Source organism: Dermacentor albipictus, chromosome 7 (genome assembly GCF_038994185.2).
Source record: "Dermacentor albipictus isolate Rhodes 1998 colony chromosome 7, USDA_Dalb.pri_finalv2, whole genome shotgun sequence".
In the NCBI taxonomy this organism is placed as follows: domain Eukaryota; kingdom Metazoa; phylum Arthropoda; class Arachnida; order Ixodida; family Ixodidae; genus Dermacentor; species Dermacentor albipictus.
In genome coordinates, this window is record NC_091827.1 from 43,663,627 (window position 1) to 43,682,808 (window position 19,182).

Here is a 19,182-nt window from a genome sequence, read left to right on the forward strand (position 1 = left end):
GTCCACCTAAAACCTAAGTACGCGGTTGTTTTCGGATTTCGCCCCCAACCGATATGCGACCGCGGTGGCCGGGATTCGATCCCGGGACCTCCGTGCTTAGCGGCCCAACGCCATAGCCACTGAGCAAACGCGGCGGTTCGGCACCCTCTTAAAACTCTCACTGACACTACTCTTACGGCAAAAAAAAAAAAAAAATGTCAATTTTTCACCGGAGGAGAGAATTCAGACGGTGGGGTCTAGCCTCGGCCCTCCAGCATCGATGCCCTACAACCACCAGGCCACAACCGAACGCGTGACATCTGTACTACCAACGTCAACTGGCGCTCCGAGATGATCGCCGCGGGGGTCACGTGACGCAGCACGGATGCGCCAGAGCACACAGCGCTCGCACCAGTTGCCTTTATTTACCCCGAAGGCACAGGAATGAAATGGGCAGACTTATAGCACTCAATTGACTAATCGTTTCCCGAAAACTTCGCTTCACATATAGATTTCAAGATGTGTGCTCGATCTGCGTGTTTGCTCTTTTTCTTTTTTTTCTTTTGTGCGTGGTCTGCGTGTGTTCGGAAACCTAATCGTACGTTACCTCACCGCTGCGGGAAGTAAGCAAACTTTTGTTATCTGCCATTTGACGCCACGCTAATGCAGACGACCAACTTTAGTATGAAACTACGAAGTACGTAAGAACGAGAATGAAGGGGGTTAACGAAAGGGCCCGATTTTTATTATTCATATCATAAGAAGCCAACAAACACTGACACCAAGGACAACATAGGGGGAATTACTTGTGGTTAATAAATGGAATAAAGAAACGATAAATTAATGGAAATGAAAGTGGATAAAAAAATGGCTGTGGCTTAGCTAAGGTTAAGCCCAGGATGCGAAGCATACTAGCCTTTATTTTAGTTGTTGAACCACTGTTTAGCCTGGTGAACTGCTGTTGCTTGGCTATATTTGGTTTGGCTAGACGAAGAAACAACTCATGCAGGCGAGCGCGCGAGCTGAGACCCGGCTATGTAGCTACGCGGCCGCAAGCGAGCGCACGAGTTGAGCCTCCGCTTTTGCAGCTGTTATGACGTCATATGGCAGCTACGCGGCCGCGCGCGGCGCAGCAAGGAAGAGCGTGGTTGTGCGGCTAGTATGCTTCGCATAAAAACAACTTGCCGCAGGTGGGGAACGATCCCACAACCTTCTCGTTTTCGTGCCGTCTGCGGCAGAAAGGATGTTCCACATTCGCCACCAAGGTTTGTGAGTGGTGGCGCTGGCTAACACTCCCAGGGTTCTTTCTACTAGCTAGGAGACATAAATACCCAAGAAAGTGGATGAGGAAACGGCGCCGCGGTAGCTCAAGTGGTAGCGCATCGCACGCGAAATGCGAAGATTGTGGGATCGTTCCCCACCTGCGGCAAGTTGTTTTTTCATCCACTTTCATTTCCAGTAGTTTATCGTTTCTTTATTCCATTTATTAAGCACAAGTAATTTCCCCTATGTTGTCCTTGGTGTCAGCGTTTGTTAATAATAATAATAATATATGAGGTTTTACGTGCCAAAACCACTTTCTGATTATGAGGCACGCCGTAGTGAAGGACTCCGGAAACTTGGACCACCTGGGGTTCTTTAACGTGCACCTAAATCTAAGTACACGGGTGTTTTCGCATTTCGCCCCCATCGAAATGCGGCCGCCGTGGCCAGTATTCGATCCCGCGACCTCGTGCTCAGCAGCCTAACACCATAGCCACTGAGCAACCACGGCGGGTTCAGCGTTTGTTGGCTTCTGATGATATGAAGTACGTATGTTTTCCAACATTGATGCAGTACCTGCCAAGCGTTCGTCCTTTTAATTAAGACCAAAAAAAAAAACGCGCGGTGAATTTCTGGGGATCTATGCATCAGTACAACTATAAGGTGGCTCGGATCGGAATGTGCACATCGGCGTAGGCCCGGCCCGTTCAGTCGCTGCCACCGCGTAATGCGCACGCATGGCGCAAGCGCCGGTTCGAGAGTTTTTCACGGCCGCGGCGGCCCAGAGGGGGGCGACTCGCAGCGGAGAAATATGGAGACAGGCGGAACGCCTCGATTCGGCGCGCGCGGTGCGTGCGGTTGCTGCTATTCTTTGAGCGCTGCTCGTGTGCTTCTTTATCTCCGTTGGTCATCCACGGGTGGGCTTCACCGTGCGCTTCGGGGAGTAACGGTTAAAGAAAAACGGCAAACCGAAAGAGAGGCTCCTAGCAACGGCACAGCAAAAAGCGACAGCGACACCTAAGCTTTCTCCAGAGCCAGAAAGCGCCACCTATAAACGATCGAGGAGATGAGCAGACGCAGCGGCGTCACTTGCCCGAGGTGTCTCCACGGTGCCTTCTGGACTGTAGCGAGCTCACTTGAGCGTCTGTTCGAAACACGTAGAAAATTTGGGACAGTGGCTGCACACAGGGTTTACATCCACGGACAACAAGGTGCTATAACGAAACGACGAGCAGCGTTGTAACGAATAAAAGTATTATAACGAATAAAGTGGCCGTTTGTTAGCGACGCCCCATTCCAAGAGAACGCAGCAACTTTTTCGGCTGGCACTGTCTCGCTCCCCAACTTAGATCGTGTAAGCACTTTCGGCCCCTTGAGAACGATACAAAGTAGTATTCATCATCATCATCATCATTTATTTACCCTTAAAGGCCCTTGGCTTAGGGCATTACATAAGAGGGGGGATCAGTCGTTACATATACAATGGTCGGTAACAACAAAAAAATTACCGACGATTACGTTACTTCCTAATGCGAAATTTGAGCGCAGCAAATAAGCTGTTTCACCTTTTCGATAGATTGAGGCAAAGAAATCGAGCAACACATGTATGCGCTATCACAGAATTTTTTATTTTTTATTTTTCACACGTATTCCTTTAACAAAGACTCCATTAACAGTTCTTGACAGTCATGAAGGAAGCTTTGTGGTCGGAGAAATAGACTGATATATGTTCGACTTGGTACACCAATGCTTGATTCTCAAAGACGAGATCTATACAAGTGCCTCGCGAGGTTGTCACAGCCGTGGGACGCGTTACGAGCGAGAGGAACGGGATGTTCTCCCGCATAAGTGTTAGGAAATTGCTGTTTGTCTTTATGTCAACATTAAAGTCCCCCACTACTAACATCGGTGTGGATCGATGGACGGTTAATGCGAGTTGCAGGAAGTGCACGACGTCTTTCGTGAGTGCGGTAGCGGACTCACGAAAGCGGTATCAGTCGGTCGCTGCTAGCGCTGGGGGGATGAAAGGGGGGCGGAGCTGGTTATGAGGCCGACGACAACGCGAAACCCAGGAACGGACGCCAAAGAGCCATTTGTGTAGCCAGCCCTCCTCCACAGTCTCTCCTCCTCCCTTCCATCATCCTCCCTCGCCCGGAGAGCCGACAGCGCGCATGCGCGGCGGCGGAGCAGCGGCGCATGCGCGGCGGCGGAGCGCGGCGGCGGAGGCGAGCTGGTTACGAGGCCGACGCCGTCGACGACGACGCCGTCGACGACGACGCCGACGCGAAACCCAGGAACGGACGCCAAAGAGCTGCGCTCTAAAAAGCAATACAAAGTGCAGGGTTCATGTTCAACATTAGCATCATCAGAAGCATCAACACTAAGATAGACACAGCGGCTCAAGAACAACTTGGAAACAAAACAAAACACGCATACATTGATAACACGCATTGATAACAATTAACAAACTACTTGTGCTTTTCTTTAAGTATCCCTCCCGCAACAACTCCAGTGCTCAAACTGATCCGTAATTAAGCTCTTGCACTAGTTGAAGAATCCCACGTGGTGAAAAGTGATCCGTATCCGTCCACTGCGATAATATTCATAACCATTTCGTCGGTGCTCTGGGACTCCCACAATCAACCAATAAATATGGATCAATCAACCTAATTAGCTTACGCGAGGCTCTGAAAGGAATTCGCAACAAGAGATCACAAGGTGCCACAAGTGGCTTAGTTATGCAGCAGTAACCGCAAGGCCAATGCGAGGTGCGTTCGCATACGTGATCAAAACACCACCTCTGCAAATTGAGAGATAAAAACGCGCGCAATGCTTCCAAAGGAAAAAGACTCGGGAAGTTTAACACATAAGGCGTGTCACTGCGACAACAGCAACCCACTTTATACAGCGGCTCCTTGGTAGGGCAGCCGGCGGCGGCGGGCGCCGGCGGCGGGCGAAATCCTGTTTTACCTTCGCCACGTGATGAGGTTGAAGCTCAGGAGGAAGAGGAACTTGAGCCCTCTTGCGTATTTCGGCGCGAAGCAGCTCGTCGGCTTACTGCGTTTCCTTCGTTGTGAAACCGCAGCATAACGATCGCACGCACAGAACCGCTCAAGCAGCTGCGAAACCTAGCGGCTACTCGGGTGCTCGGCCCGCGGACTGCCTGTACCGCGCGAAGGTGGCTCCCGACGACAGCGCCATCGCATCTTCGTGACGTGACGCCGCGGCTATTTCCACACGGTGATGTATAACTGCGTGGACTTAACTCAGACGAGGGACTGTAACGACGCCCTTTGCAAGATTCCTAGGGAGAAAGGTACGCTAGACCGCGTAATATGGGAGTGTGCTGGCTCCCCAGGGGCCAAGGAAAAGATTGACAGTAGAGAAGCCTGGGAGGCGTTTGCTCCAGAGCGAAGCTGAAGACGACCAGCGTCGAGCAATCCACCTGGCGGTCGTGAAGACTCACCGTCCTCAACGCGCGGGGACTGCTTCGTCCCCCCCCCCCCCACCTGCGTGTAGGTTAAGAGGTAGGCACCCCAGCTAGGTGGAATAATAAAGTTTTCAATCAATCAATCGATATGTCCACACGATCATGACGGGAAGACGGCGGCCACAGTAACGGTAAGGGCGGACGGACGCGGGCAAACCCAGATCCGTAGCACTTTAGCTTCCGCCGCAGTAATACCAACTTCCTTCCTTTCTTATCAGGAGTACGCCTTCGCCGCTCTAAACTGATCTATAGCGTTGCTCTCTAGTACGAAGCCACACAAGCAACCACGGCGCGCTGCAGGGTTCCGAAGAGCGACACCGAACTACAGTGGCCTACTGTAACCGAACGGGCGCAACAACCGCTGACCATGCACGGCCAAGCCAAGCTGCGGCGGAGGCGAGTTGCTCGTGCTGAGGTGGACCTCCCACGATAACCCACCACCAGGAACAAGAAATAGAAAAGAAGAACGATAAGAAAAATAGGGGGAAAGGGAAATGAAGGAGAAGGGGAAAAAGGGGACAGTGTGGAGAAGTAGTGGGGGCCGTCCTCGAGTGGCGAAAGAATGCACCGCGCGCGGAATGCGGCTCTCAAAAGAAAGAGGAAAGAAAAGGAAGAAACCGGTGTGGCTGTTTGTGCGTGCGTTTGTGCCTCCCGCGTCGCACCAACACCGTCGCACGCGCGACGCGTCGGGGAAAGAGGGGGACAAGAAAGGGAAAGACCCGAACGGGGTCATTCAGGAGCTAGCGGCTCCGTAGACCCGTTCCACGGCACTGAGATGGTCGCTGGTACCAACAACGGGGCCTTTTATACGCTGCATTGTAACCTTACTTCCTTTTCCTTTTGTTCCTTTCGTTTTCCTTTCTGTTTGCACTTTTTGAAGGTTAGTTTCGAAAAAACGGCTTTCCCTTTTCTTTCGTCTCATCATTCTTTCCGCAGGTATACGCCTTCCGTATCGTCCTCTTCTTTCGGAGCTATGTCCTTACTTTATTTTTTTTTCCCGGCGGCGCCTCTTTTGACCTGGAAATCTCGGAGCCGCCGCTCTTAGCTAGGGTTGTGAAAAGCACAGCCAGCCTTCTTAACCGCAGTTGGCTCGGATATCGATCGACTCGGTCAAGGACGAAGTTCGCGACAATGGCCCCCTGCTAAGTCTACGATCACAACTACTGCAGAGCCGTTACTTTTGAACGGCTCCTTTATATATATATATATATATATATATATATATATATATATATATATATATATATATATATATATATATATATATATATATATATATAAACGAGAAGAAAGGGGGTTAACCAAGCGGCACGTTTATTGTTAGTCATATCAAGAGAACCAACAAACACTGAGACCAAGGACAACATAGGGGAAATTACTTGTGCTTAATAATTGTAATGAAGAAACGAAGAAATAATGGAAATTAAAGTGGATGAAAAAACACTCCCAGGGTTCTACTAGTACACATACCCAAGAAAGTGGATGGGGAAACAGCGCCGCGGTAGCTCAACTGGTAGAGCATCGCACGCGAAATGCGAAGGTTGTGGGTTCGGTTCCCACCTGCGGCAAGTTGTTTTTTCATCCACTTTAATTTCCATTACTTCTTCGTTTCTTCATTACAATTATTAAGCACAAGTAATTTCCCCTATGTTGTCCTTGGTCTCAGTGTTTGTTGGCTTCTCATGATATGACTAATATATATATATATATATATATATATATATATATATATATATATATATATATATATATATATATATATATATATATACACAGGGCGGCGCGGGCATACGTATACTCAGGGAAAACATCGAAGCTGAAAGACATCGCGCTGTTGTTAGGCGATTCGTGTATTAGCGCTTCCGCACACCGACGAAAGAGGTGAGTCATCTTAGACGTGTTGGTGACGAACGTCTCGTAAGCCAACGTACAGAATGTGCGATCGTTGAGCATGCGACGTTTCGTCGCTGACACGCGTGCATAGGTCATCTCCTGCCGCCATTTCGCGTTACGTATGTGTTGCGTGATACGAACGTAAATGTTGTACGGGCCGAGGGCATTGGCTAACAGCTTTCTCGATTGAGAGAGAGCCGCCCACCTAGGGCGAAGAAAGAAACTTGTGTTCCAGACAGTGGCGCGTACCCACTATGGGGGATTGGCCAAGAAGCAGGCGGTTTTCCGTAAGGTTAGAAGAAAATTCCTCGCTGTTAATGCTTTATGTGGTGAGGCCGCAGTATGGCGAAGACTGCAAACGGGCTCCTTCCCAAACTTACACATACTAAGTAGGATGTTCCCCACGCAGTATAGCGCAACCTGTCCGTGGTGTGGAGCTAAACCAACATTATACCACATTGCATGGGAGTGTACAAGAAACCAGGCATTCCACAAACACAAAACACCAAGTGCGGAGCAATGGGAGAGCTGGCTCACCAGCCGCGAGCTAGGGGCTCAAAGAGCTCTAATAGCGCACGCGTGCGAGGCGGCCCGGCTCAGTGGAGCCCTGGACTAGGGGCCCATCCATGGCTGAAGAGGACCCAGGCTTCAAGAACGAAGACTTCGGCCTCGACCCGCTAAAACTTTAGAAGAGCCAATAAAGTTTTCCATTCCACTCCATTCCTCGCTGTTTCGCACAATAAACGTTTATGTCTCCTCCTCGTCTTCCAATAAGTTTGTCTTGAGTAACAGCTGTGTGTTCTCTTCTCCTGTCCGTCTTGGGCCCTCTTCGCGTACGTCACCTATGCGTCACCAATAATCACGTATTTCTCCTCTGTAATAAACATACACTGGGTAAAAAAAAATATCAAGTATTCGGTGGAAGCTTGGTCCACAAAAAAAAACCGCGCCGCATCTGCCATCTACGCTTCCGCGCTGTACTTTCCAAGAGACACTGGTTCGTCGCCGCCGTGACGTTTAGGAAACGAACGAACGTGATTGGCTGCTGCATCTGTGAAGTTTTGCTAGGAGATTTGCAACGGTGCGGTTGCCTGGGAGCACGTTGAAGAACCCCACGTAATCCAAATTAATCCGGAGCCGGCGTGCCTCACAATCAGATCGTGGTTTTGGCCCGTAAAACCGAAGAATTTAATTTATTTTATTTCTTCGTTGCACAAAAGCTGGTGCAGTGGCTCTTGTCATACGGATTTCTCTTCACATTTGTTATATTATTTTTTTTCTCGCATTACATGAACTCGCATAGCATAGGGACACGAAGACATGCGAGATTTTTTTTTTTAATTACGAAAAAAAAAAGTCATCACACGACCGCTATCTGTGGGGCCTTGTATACGCGGTCCTATACCAACAAACTAAAGAACTAAACAAAAAATTTCACATCATTGAGGGAGGACTTAGTCGACCGAAACAGTCGTAACAATCCACAAGCCCGACAACCAACGCGTTCATCCAAAAGCTCCAGCCCCGTGAACGAGACCTGTTGCTCACACACTCTCTTTGCCACCACCGCCACTCTCTCTCTCTCTCTCTCTCTCTCTCTCTCTCTCTCTCTCTCTCTCTCTCCCACGCACCTGTGAAAGTAAGAGAGCGCGTGCCTTCCCGCGTAAGAGAGAGAGAGGAAAAGACTGGACACTTGGTCCGTTACTCAAATACCTCCCGCCAGAGTCCGCATCCTTCGACCTGCCGACCCTCCACACAGAGGAGTGCTCGCTATATCTTCCTTTACGGCGGCGGTGCGGCTTGGGTCTTCTTCCAGATCTTTTCTTGTAGTTTAATTTATTTCCCCCCGCTTATTCCACCATCATTTGTCTACCTCACGCGTCCTTACGCGGCCTTTTTATTTATTTGTTTATTTATTACTGCAGCCTCTACAGCTGCCCACCCCCCTTCTCTCCTTTCCCTCTCAACCGCCCAACTTCAACGGCCGGCTCACAATATATACATGCTCCCAAGCTTTGCCACCTCGAAACCTCCGTTCTCCGGTTTTCTAGAAGTTTCTTAGCTCCCTGCCTACTCGGAGATAGTGCGGTTAAAACCAGTAAACAAGAAGAAAGCATGTAGGTATATAGAGAAACGAAGGCCGAAAAGGAAAAGGCAACACGAAACTGCTGCAGCCACCGCCGGTCATTATAACCACTACACACATACGCCGCACACGAACCGGGTCTGCTTGTCTTTAAACATCCATTCTTCTTTACCCTCCTCTCACGCTGGTCAAGGCGGCCGGAGAGGAAACGGAGAGGGGGAAAATGATCTCGTCGCCGAGCTCGATTTTTCGGCCAAAAAGAAGAAAAAGGGGGAAAGTGGGCTAGGTGGTGTGGTGGCCAGCCAGGTGGGCGGGTCACAACGCTCTTTGTTGTTGTTTATTTTTGTAATGGGAAGGGGGGCCTGGCTGGCCTGTAGGGGAAAGGAGGGATTACCTACCGTAATCCCACAACGTATACGCGCCAAGCACTTGACCCACCGACGCACGTGGATTTCAGAAGGGGGCGGCGAGCTGCCCATGGTCGGACGAGGCAAAAGAAGCGGATGAGTAGTGGGCCAAAAACAAAAAACGAAAGAACAATATACTTGGGGGAAGAGGGGAAGTAGTACTGACCACGATCTCTAGAGGGGCCGGCAACGGGTCCTCCACGACCGTTCATCTTCTCTCTCTCTCACTAGGAGATTAGGGAACGATTGACCATCCGTAACCCCGCAGAGACCTGAAACCAAGTGTAAACGAAACACGAACAAACAAGAGAGAGAGGGATGGAGGGGGGTATTATGAAACGATGTGTACTTTCGCTCACGCTAAGGTAAACATGAACGGCAGCCCAGTGATGCATCATCGCCAGATACCTATGCAGGGGGCCAATGAAAAGCGAGCTGTTGCACTGAGCGGTGTGAGGTATATCTGTTTGCGGTAGAGATGTATGACGTGTTTCAACCGAAGGATATACTAGAGGGAAAATCTGGCGCTGCAGCAGTTCAAACCCCAGCGGGACTGTTGGGAACAACGTGGCTTCTTTTGTACACGATTGCGTATACCGTTAATTACCCGCATCTTTAAAGTCGCTCTTTGTGGATCACTTATGTTGCACGTCAGTGGCGCTTCTAGGTACTCAACATCCATAACTAATTATTTCGTAATTTTCGACACAAGATTAAGCCATCTCGACACTTTCAAGCCCATTGCCGCTGTATATACCGATTATTTGGGATGTATAACATTTAACTTCGCTAACAAGCATCGACCTGTTTTGAGATAGCAAAGAATTGTGTTTGTTTTTCACGCTACGGAAACGTTCGGATAGCACATGTTAGTCGCTCTACGATAGCAATCATCCCCGTGAAAATATATCATCGATGAGGTTGTTCGAAGCAACCAGAACAATGTTTTCGCTATCACACTGGCAGTGCTCCTAGACAGAAATGTCAGATCTTCCTCTTGTGTTCGTGGTACGAAGCTCTTGGTAGCCTAGCCTGGGTGCTTAATGATGACGTAGGAAGAAGATCTATAAGCACCCCGAAATAATCAAATGTAAACATGATTAATGCAACAGACGTGTGCTTCAGTTTTAACGATACTTTTAGCGCGGTGTCGGAGAACGCGTTACCGCAGTGTGTGTATATATATATATATATATATATATATATATATATATATATATATATATATATATATATATATATATATATATATATATATATATATATATATATATATATATATATATATATATATATAACCGCTTTTCAGCAGAATGCGTGACGACAACCTCTGCTTCTTTTCAGGTACAAGATGCCGCTTTCCGAACAAGCTCAGGGTGCACAGCAGACGAGTCGAATACCGAACGCTCCAGCGACCACACAGTTGCAGACGAATTCCTGGAGAAAGTCGTCGTCTGCATAGCGCGCAACATTCTACTGTAGCGCACTGGTTCTACGCGAGCCCCTCCCCCGAGAAAACGACTTCCGCACGCAACCGCCCCCCCCCCCCCAAAAAAAAGAAAGAAAGCTTCGGAGTCCCGACCTCATACGAAAGAACAAACGACGCAGAGAACCGCCGCCGAGGTCTGGCGCACGCGCCCGCCGATTGGTCCGGAAGGGAGGGAGCAGACGACATCTTTCTTCTGCGCCGTCTGCTTTCCTCTAGCTGTCGTCTGGTGACACGAAGGCCGAAGACATTGGTACAGAAAAAAAAAGACACCGAAAAAAAAAAGTTTCTAAGCTCTACAATCCACAGTCGGTGACAGGTCAAGTCTGCAGCCAATGCTTTTTCTGACGGTCGTCCTCCCCCGAAAGTCGCTTAGGTGCTGGCCACTTTAGACGTCGTGCAGACGATCTTTGAGATTACACATCCGTTGGCAAAAGCTCGAAGGAGCACTTATTTACCTGCCTCCTCCCATGACAGCCGTTCCAGGTACACACCGTGTCTTTATGGTGATCTCCGAAATTTTGGGAGCGAAGAGAAAAAAGGAAAAGAGGAAAAGCCATTACAATGTTCACAAGTTATTATGTGTCTGCAATTCCTAAAGCGCAGACGTTTTGGGATGTTTGCTGGTGTCGAGGCCAGACCTGTGTCATAAGTCCGATGATCACAAGGACAACAGCAAACGTATATATAGACAAAGAAGTCATCGTTGGTGATTGTGACATATGATACATAAGGCTTTGAAGTTAAATGTGAAAATAAATTATCGATTTCAAATTATTAAATTACATATTACGAAACACTCACCAGCGGCATTCGTTCTGAATATATATAAGCTTGAAATATGAGTTCGCAAATGAACTAAATTGGGCTAGTTCGTTCGACACGAATTCAGCACTGTAACATCTGCGCAAAGGACTGGACAAATCATGGAGTACGACACAGATGCTCCTTGCTATTACAGCGTGAAAGTAGATTCAGGTGGCATGTGAATGACTTTCGCTGGAATATGACGTCAGGTGGTAGCCGTACTGGGCCACATAAAAGAACAGAAAACACGGCAACAGTATAAACAAAAAAAAGTGAAATTGTTTTTGCGCCGAAATGTACGCACCATCTTCGTAATTAACTCCATAAAAGTTGAGCGACGCTGCAATACGACGAGGATTAGAAGCCACACGCGCGCGCATTAGCGCAGTGCGATACGGTTCCGCTGAACAGTGCCGCTCTTGCGTGGTAACAACCGAAAATGTGCTCGTCAAACCTGCCGTCGACAGATGCGTGGCGGAGAAGCTCAGCCTAAATTTCGTGGGCAGGTCACTTCATCGCCGAACTCACGGCATGCCCATCGCTCAACTCTTTAAGAGCACGCGCAGTTGAGAAATACGCACAAATCAACGACACACACGTGAGCAAGCGATCTGGCTAAGTCATCAAACTAGAGCGGAGACGCGAAAGCTATGTTCCTTACCTATGTTTTTTGCGCGCTTTTCGGTCGAGTCGTAGCTGGATCCGCGCGCGTTTGCGTCTGCAGAATCGAGGGTGTAATAATTCGGCACACAGCACGAAGTGAAACAAACACGACCACGAGTTGCGTTTATTCTCGCGTTCTGGAATGCTCCCCGGCGCCGACGAGAAAGAAATGCCAGTCAGGCGATGACGGGAAAAAAATTAAAGATAAAAAGAAAAACGCGCGCGCAGTCGGCTGCAAGAAAAGCAACAAGTTGAGGGCCGAAGCTGAAGATGCAGCAGAAGAGTGAGCGAATAAATAAAAGCAACGGGCAAGGCAGCAAGAAAAGGCAGGCGCCGTACGCACCTCATGGGACAGGTATCTCCTGTGACAGCGTCGCGAGCAACAGAAAATCACGTTCGTATCGCCAGGCACATGGAACGCCGTCGTAATTCCGCGCCACCACCGTGAGTGCCCGACGACTCTTCGGGCTGCGCTGCGGCTGCTGAGGCGTCGTTCCGTGCCGGTGCTGAGACTTCGGCCGGTTCCGTTCAGCCGGCGTGGTTTGTAAGCATTTATCTTACCCGCGGGAGCGGAGAACGGGAAGTGGCGATAGAGGGCGCAGCTGAACACGCCGAGACTTTGGCGTTGTACGTCCAGTGGCCGCGTTTTTCGCTCACTTCGCTTCGAAGCCAAAGCACCGGGAATGGCTTAATCCCGAATCTCTCGACACAATTCCGAGCGCGAAGCGAGCATCTTCGGGAGCCTGATGAAGGCGTGTATTATCTGCGTGGAAAGGAACACAGCAACGTTTGATGCCAGATGGTGCGCGCAGCATTCTAGGTGCACGGAACGTGAATCACGGAGGCCATATATGGTGCCTGCTAGTACAAATTACTCTTTGGTTGGAAGTGTTATACTCGTATTGTCCAGGTGTAAGCGCGGATAAGCGTAGGCGTAACAGATATTGAAGCACTAAACGAGTTATTTATTCACTGATTGGTCTTGCAAATAGTACTTAGCCCTGCTATGCTCTTCTGAGCGTGAGAGTTAGCTGTCAAAGCCGTGCCATGTGATCTGTTGTAGCTTCGCTGCATATCGGTGCTGAGCCGCCAGCCATGCTTTCGGCTGGCGCGATTTATAAGCACGTCTCCCGAGATTGTCAGTGCCCATATATCACCTTGGGTACATGCAGACGTGTGAACGGAAAGTGGTGGCTGAGTGTATCCCGCATCCATGAGTAAAAATAAAAAAAAAAGATGCGCCTCAGTTTTGCTCCGTGTACTCAAGTGCGTCTTGCCATTTGATTGCTTGTGGACGTATTTACAGCTCTATTTATGAATAAAAGAATGTACAACGTTAATATTTTTTTTTTCTAGCGACAAACTGAAAGTCTTAACGCACAATCAACATGAACGTCATACTTCAGTGGTTGAATGACTGCTTGAAATATTAGTCGAAAAAATTTCAATCAGTCACAAGTGCGTTAACACTGCTCCAAATGGCGATGTAATCGAAATGCATTGTTATGCCTACCGCTATCAAGAAGACAAGTCTAGAGCGCCTCTACAGCGTCGGTGCGCATCAATAAAACGCATAATTTGTCGGGACGATCAATATTGTACTTTGCTTTGAAAAATAAGGCAGGCTAAGCTACATGGTCCACCCAGTGAAAACTAATGGAAAGACACCGTGCACGGTTGTCTGCGGAAGACATGTTCACAAGCTCAGCGAGACTAAAAGCAATATAAGTTGTCTGGTGCCGCCATCTGCAGTGAAAAAAACTAAACAGCGGGGAGCGTCTTTGGCCTTCGAGATTGGAGCGGCTGGGGTGACGCAATTCCATCCTGTTCCCCCTACCTTTTATTCCACTTTCAATAGTTCACATTTATTTCCAGCACTGAAGATTCCGTAGCTCTCCGACTTATACAGACCAACACATTTCCAAACCTACACAGATACAGTAAAATGTTCCCGCATACATATCGCGGCATCTGCCCCTGGTGCGGCGACACACGCGCTACACTTTTTCACATCTCGTGGGGGTGCGAGGGCAAACCTCAACACTCCTAGCACGTCATTTGAGCGGTGGGAGGTACAGCTGACCGGCGATACCCTGGCGGGACAAGAAGCTCTCGTCCAGCAAGTACGTCGAGCAGCCATGGCCAGTGGAATCCTGGAATGAGGACACCACCCACTCGAACTCAAGAGCAACCACCTCGATGGTCCTAATAAATGTGTTTTCTCTCTCTCTCTCCAGATTGGGCTATGGGGTTCATTAGCACTCTTAAAATGTTTGTACTGTTTGGGGCCTGTCCCACAACAATAATCGTCATCTGTCTTGTCCGGATTTACTTCAGTTAACGCTGCGCTCGCGGTACTTCCGAGTCACCAACGGGTTCTATTTCACTGTACCAACGGTAAGCGCCATGTATGCGCTTTATCAGCGTGACATACCATTCTCTACAGGAAAGTAGCGAGCGCAGATTATTCAAAGAAGGAAACGCAAGCAAGGCAGATTACTATTATCGTTGTGGGAGAAAATACGCCCCAAAGGGTGCAAACTTTTTTAAGAATGTGCACACCCCGTTGGGGTGTACATTAGGCACCCCAAATTTGCGCCTTCCGAGGGGTGTACATTCGCTCTGTGCGCACTCAGAGTGAACGTACTCTTAATTTGGGAGCATTCCAAAATGGAACCAGAGGTCGTTGCTCTCGAAGAGCTTTTAACACCACTTCTGCTGTAAAAGTGTCACACGGTTTAACCGGCTGTCCAATAATAAATTTACTGTCTTTGGGACCTATCTTGTCCCCAAACACTAATCGTCAGCTGTATTGCGTGCCTTTCCTCACTTAAACGCTGCGAGCCCGGTACTACGAACGGCATGCGCGTTATCAGTGTGACGTGGCATTCACGACAGGAAATTAGTGAGCTCAAAGCTTTCAAGAAAGTGAACGCAAACGAGACAGATCGCGATTATTGTTTGAGGACAAGAATTTGCCACTTTAGCCGTTTTGACGCTTGATTTAGCGATTTTCTTGACTACTTAGCGACAAGTTCTTTAATTCAACGACGTGACCGACATTTTAGCGACTTCCAATTTAGGAAAGCTGCTTCGAAAACAACCGTCTAAAAAGTATTATTCAAAAGCTACATGTGAGCGGTCAAAATTGGCTGTAACACGGAGGTCATGTGACCATTATAAAGCAATCAGAAGGTTCGGAAGGTTCACAGTGCGCTGACAAAATTCACATTTATTTTTTCTATACTAAAATAATTTGAATTTGTCTTAACGCTCCAGGGTCTGCCATTTTAGAACGCAGCCGGTGAATGACAATTAAGACAGATCGACTGTAAGAAGGCAGGAGCCTGAACACTGCTTCCTGATCGAATGGGTTTATTACAATTCAGTACTGCGAAGAGCCTTTACGTATAGACCTGCACACATATCGTCGTCGCCCTGTTAACATGCGAGCTTGAGCGTCTTGCAGCAATTTTCTACTTTTTCAGGAGCGCCGAGAACCATAAAAAAGATCAGGGATGTAGCAGACCAGGTTCCTTTCCGATCTTATAAAATCCAAGTGATTGTGTTCTTTTGAATCGTTAGAAGCTCATAGTCTGTGGGTAAACGTGAAAATTCAGCTTTCATCTTTCGTTGTTATATAAGTATTGTATAGTAAAATGAAAGCCCACTACACACTGCTGGTCAACCCACTGTTCATCCTTGCTCACACAGACACCACAGAAAAACGGGAGACGTTTAGCGACAATTTTAGCGAACTTGCAGGAAAATTTAGCGGTTAGAGACTTTTTCGTCTCTTTAGCAACATGATTTAAATGATGTGGCAACACTGGACAAGACACGTCCCAAAGGGCATACAGTATTTTTTTTAGAGTGTGCTTCTATGGTACCATAGAAGCACACTCTATGATAGAGTGTGCTTCTATTTTATTGCTTCTATTTTTTTTAGAGTGTGCTTCTATGATACCATGGTGTGTACGTGCGACGTACGCTTTATCTCCATGTAGTAGACCATTCACGCTGGGGTCAAGCAATCGTTATTCGCATAGCCCTTCTCAGTGAATAAAGCGCACATCGTCAAAGTTCGTAGGTAGAGCGCCGGGGACCGACGTAAGCACCGAAGTACCAAAAAAATATATATAGAGAGAGAGATAGCACACCTAGATTCTTCCTTTGTCGAATAAGCTTCAATGTTCTACTTAAGAACGCAATGTTCAGTCATGCAACGTTAAGCGATTGCTATAGGAAATGTTCTGGACCATACATAGAAAAAATATATAGTATATGCAAGAACAAAGCCACTACGCGCTCGGTGTCAAGTGAGCTGTCAAAAAAAAAAGAAAAGGAACGAGGGAAAGAAAGAAAGAAGTCAGATTGTGTGAGAGTTCCAACACTTCCTCCCCCTGCACGCAATTCAAGCGAAGAACGCGCATTTCTTCACCGGGTTCATCTTGCTGCCTTCCCGACACTTGGAGGCCTCGGCGAAAGCCGGCGAGTTCCTCACGACCTTGTTACAATCGGCCGGGATGGGGTTCCAGTCGCCGGGCTTCGCACACGACAGGTAGCAGAGTGTCATGAAAAACTGGCTGTGGCTTAGCTAAGGTTAAGCCCAGGATGCGAAGCATACTAGCCTTTATTTTAACGCGACAGCGTTAAGGAGCTCGTGTCGCAGAAAAGCCGGTGTCGTCGGCGTCGGCTCAGGCGTGCGGCGCTTGGTCAGGCGCACACTTCGTCGTCGCGCCGAACGCTGCGTTGCTCGACGCTCACCGCGTCCGATGCGCGGCGCGTAGTCGCTGCACCGTAGCAAAGCCACCTAGAAACAGTCTCTGTAGCACGCCGCAACCTTCGCTTCTCATTCCAACGAGCAGCTCCGTCTCCGGGAGGCATCTCACCTCATGAGCATAGAGAAAGAAATTTCATGAGTGTCTAGCAGAGGCAAGCGCAGCTGCTTATATACCGCCGCGACGCCGCGAGCGACGGCGCGAGTTTGAGCAACACCCTCTGAATATTTATTGAGAGGGTGTTGGTTTGAGCCCCGTTTCTCCTCTGTCGTGACGTCACGGTGTCACGTGGTATTGAAGGCGACACCGCCGCGCCTGAGGAGCTGGGTTGAGCTCTAGTAATATGCTTCGCATGAAACACCTTATCCTCCGGCAGGTGCGCGTCAAGGGCCAGTGGCACGCTCTCCTCGCCTCGCAGGTGCGACTCGCCGAGTGCGGCGTAGGTGATCTCCAGGTGCCGGAAGGTCGGGCAGCACGGCCTCGTTTTCGTCACCGCGCCGACACTCGGTCTTGGTGCGAAACGCTTCCAGGGTAGAGTTGGAAAGAAACGTCACTTGCTCCGCGACCGCGTTGGGAGCCCACTTGATCCCTTCGTCGTCGATGGCCTTGACGAGTTGCTTGGCCACGAGGAACAGCAGGCCGCCGTAGAGCATCGCGTGGGACCCGTTGTGGTAGTATGCCGGAGGCGCGACCGCGGCGAGGGCCAGCTTCACGACATTGCTCACGTAGTCGTAGCTGATACGGTCGGGAAAGTTGACCCCCCGCAGCAACAGTGCCTCCGTGTACTCGGGCGTCCTGTTCACGCTCTTCATCGCCTTGCGCGTCTCGATCCAATGGTGGGCGAGATATGGTTCGTGCTCTGGAAAGCCGGCGTAGGTTGTCTCCAGCGTGTCGCCCTCGAGAAGAGTCGCGGAGGGCCACACGGCCTCCCTCGCGGACTCGAGCTTCTCGATCGCCCCCGACTTGCTGTATATATCGTCCATCCAGCCGGTCTCGTTCACCTTGCGCACAGACGCCGAGACGAGGCTGTCGAAGCCGGCCTCGATGACCTCTCTGTCCCGCGCCGTGAACAGGGTCGAAACGCCGAGCGCGAGGACCTTGTAGGCGGCTTCGACCGTGTGCGCGCAGGAGGTGCGCAGATACGCCTCGGCCTTCGACTTGGTCCCGTAGAAGCCGATCAGGAAGGAAAAGTCAGCCACGGGAGAGCAGTACTGCACGATGAGCCACGCAAAGTACCTGTTGAGCTGCAGCCGCGTGTAACTGCAGCCAGCAGTCTGGCGACCGCTCGCACGAGCAAGAGGTCGGTGACCACGATCTCGTCGTCGACGCCCAGCTTCGGCTCGAGAGACAGGGCGTCCTGGAACGCCTCCAACCGGTGCTCGGTCGACGCGTTCGGCACGTGGACGCCGATGTCACGGAGCGGGGAAGAGCGCGGGCTTCTTGCGCGGAGACACGTTCACGGCGTGCAGTTCCTCCAGGACGTCCTTTTCGATGGCGTCGAGCTCGTCAACGACCGCGTCGTCCACCGGCGGTCGCTCCGATTCCTCCGGGTAGAAGAGGGCCAGGAACTGTTCCCAGTAGCGGACGTAAGACCGCTCGACTACTCGGCGGTGGTATCTCATAATGCGCAGGTAGGCGCCGGGACCGATCAGGACGCGTCGGCGGCTGCCGGTGGAATGAGGATGCCGCAGCAAGCCGACCGTGATCCAGAACGGCGACCGCCACAGGTAGGAGAGTGCGGCGACGGGGTCGAGGGGTGAGCAGCGTGTCAGGCGGCTCTGCATGGCCAGCGCAAGCCGTGATCCTCGATGAAATTGCGAAAGAAGGCCATTTGCGACGCGTTCGAAGGGTAGCGTACACCGGCACATCCGGTGCATGGCCAGCGGCTTCCGGCCGGCGGACAGTCGCAGCGCGCCCCCCGCAGCAGGTCTTCGAAGCGGCCGTACCAGGCGTACCTGAGGGCGTCGAACGTCGAGCGGACCATGTCGCGGTGCTCCCGCGACCTTTCCCACCCGGAGCAGACGAAGGCCTCGAAGTCGTCGCACGGGTCGAGCTTCCAGTCGATGTATCTGGTGAGGAGCGTTGCGTGACTGACGCAGTCTTCCGTTGCGCACACGTTGCGGTCGCTCCCGGACTTTTCCCACAATCCCACGACGCTGACATAGAACAGCCCGAGGATGAGGCAAGTGCTGACGCACGCGGTCGCGACGGCGACGACATCGATCTTCGCCATGTCGGGTCTTGCCTGTGACGCAGGTACGTTATCACCTTGTGATTTTGAGCAAGCCTGCAAGATTTCGTACGATATTGCCACGGGGCAGAATTAG

General features: G+C 50.1%; 1 protein-coding gene across 1 annotated transcript; it reads right to left on the reverse strand.

Annotated features, from left to right (window-relative positions):
* Positions 1 to 17,238: 17,238 nt before the first annotated feature.
* LOC139047819 (endothelin-converting enzyme 2-like) lies at positions 17,239 to 19,088 on the reverse strand. The gene is made up of 3 exons (XM_070521953.1): positions 18,714 to 19,088; positions 18,272 to 18,633; positions 17,239 to 18,115 (listed from the first exon to the last, which is right to left on the reverse strand). Exons 1-3 carry the CDS (start codon positions 19,086 to 19,088, stop codon positions 17,239 to 17,241), a joined length of 1,614 nt encoding a protein of 537 aa, XP_070378054.1.
* Between the last annotated feature and the right edge of the window lie 94 nt (positions 19,089 to 19,182).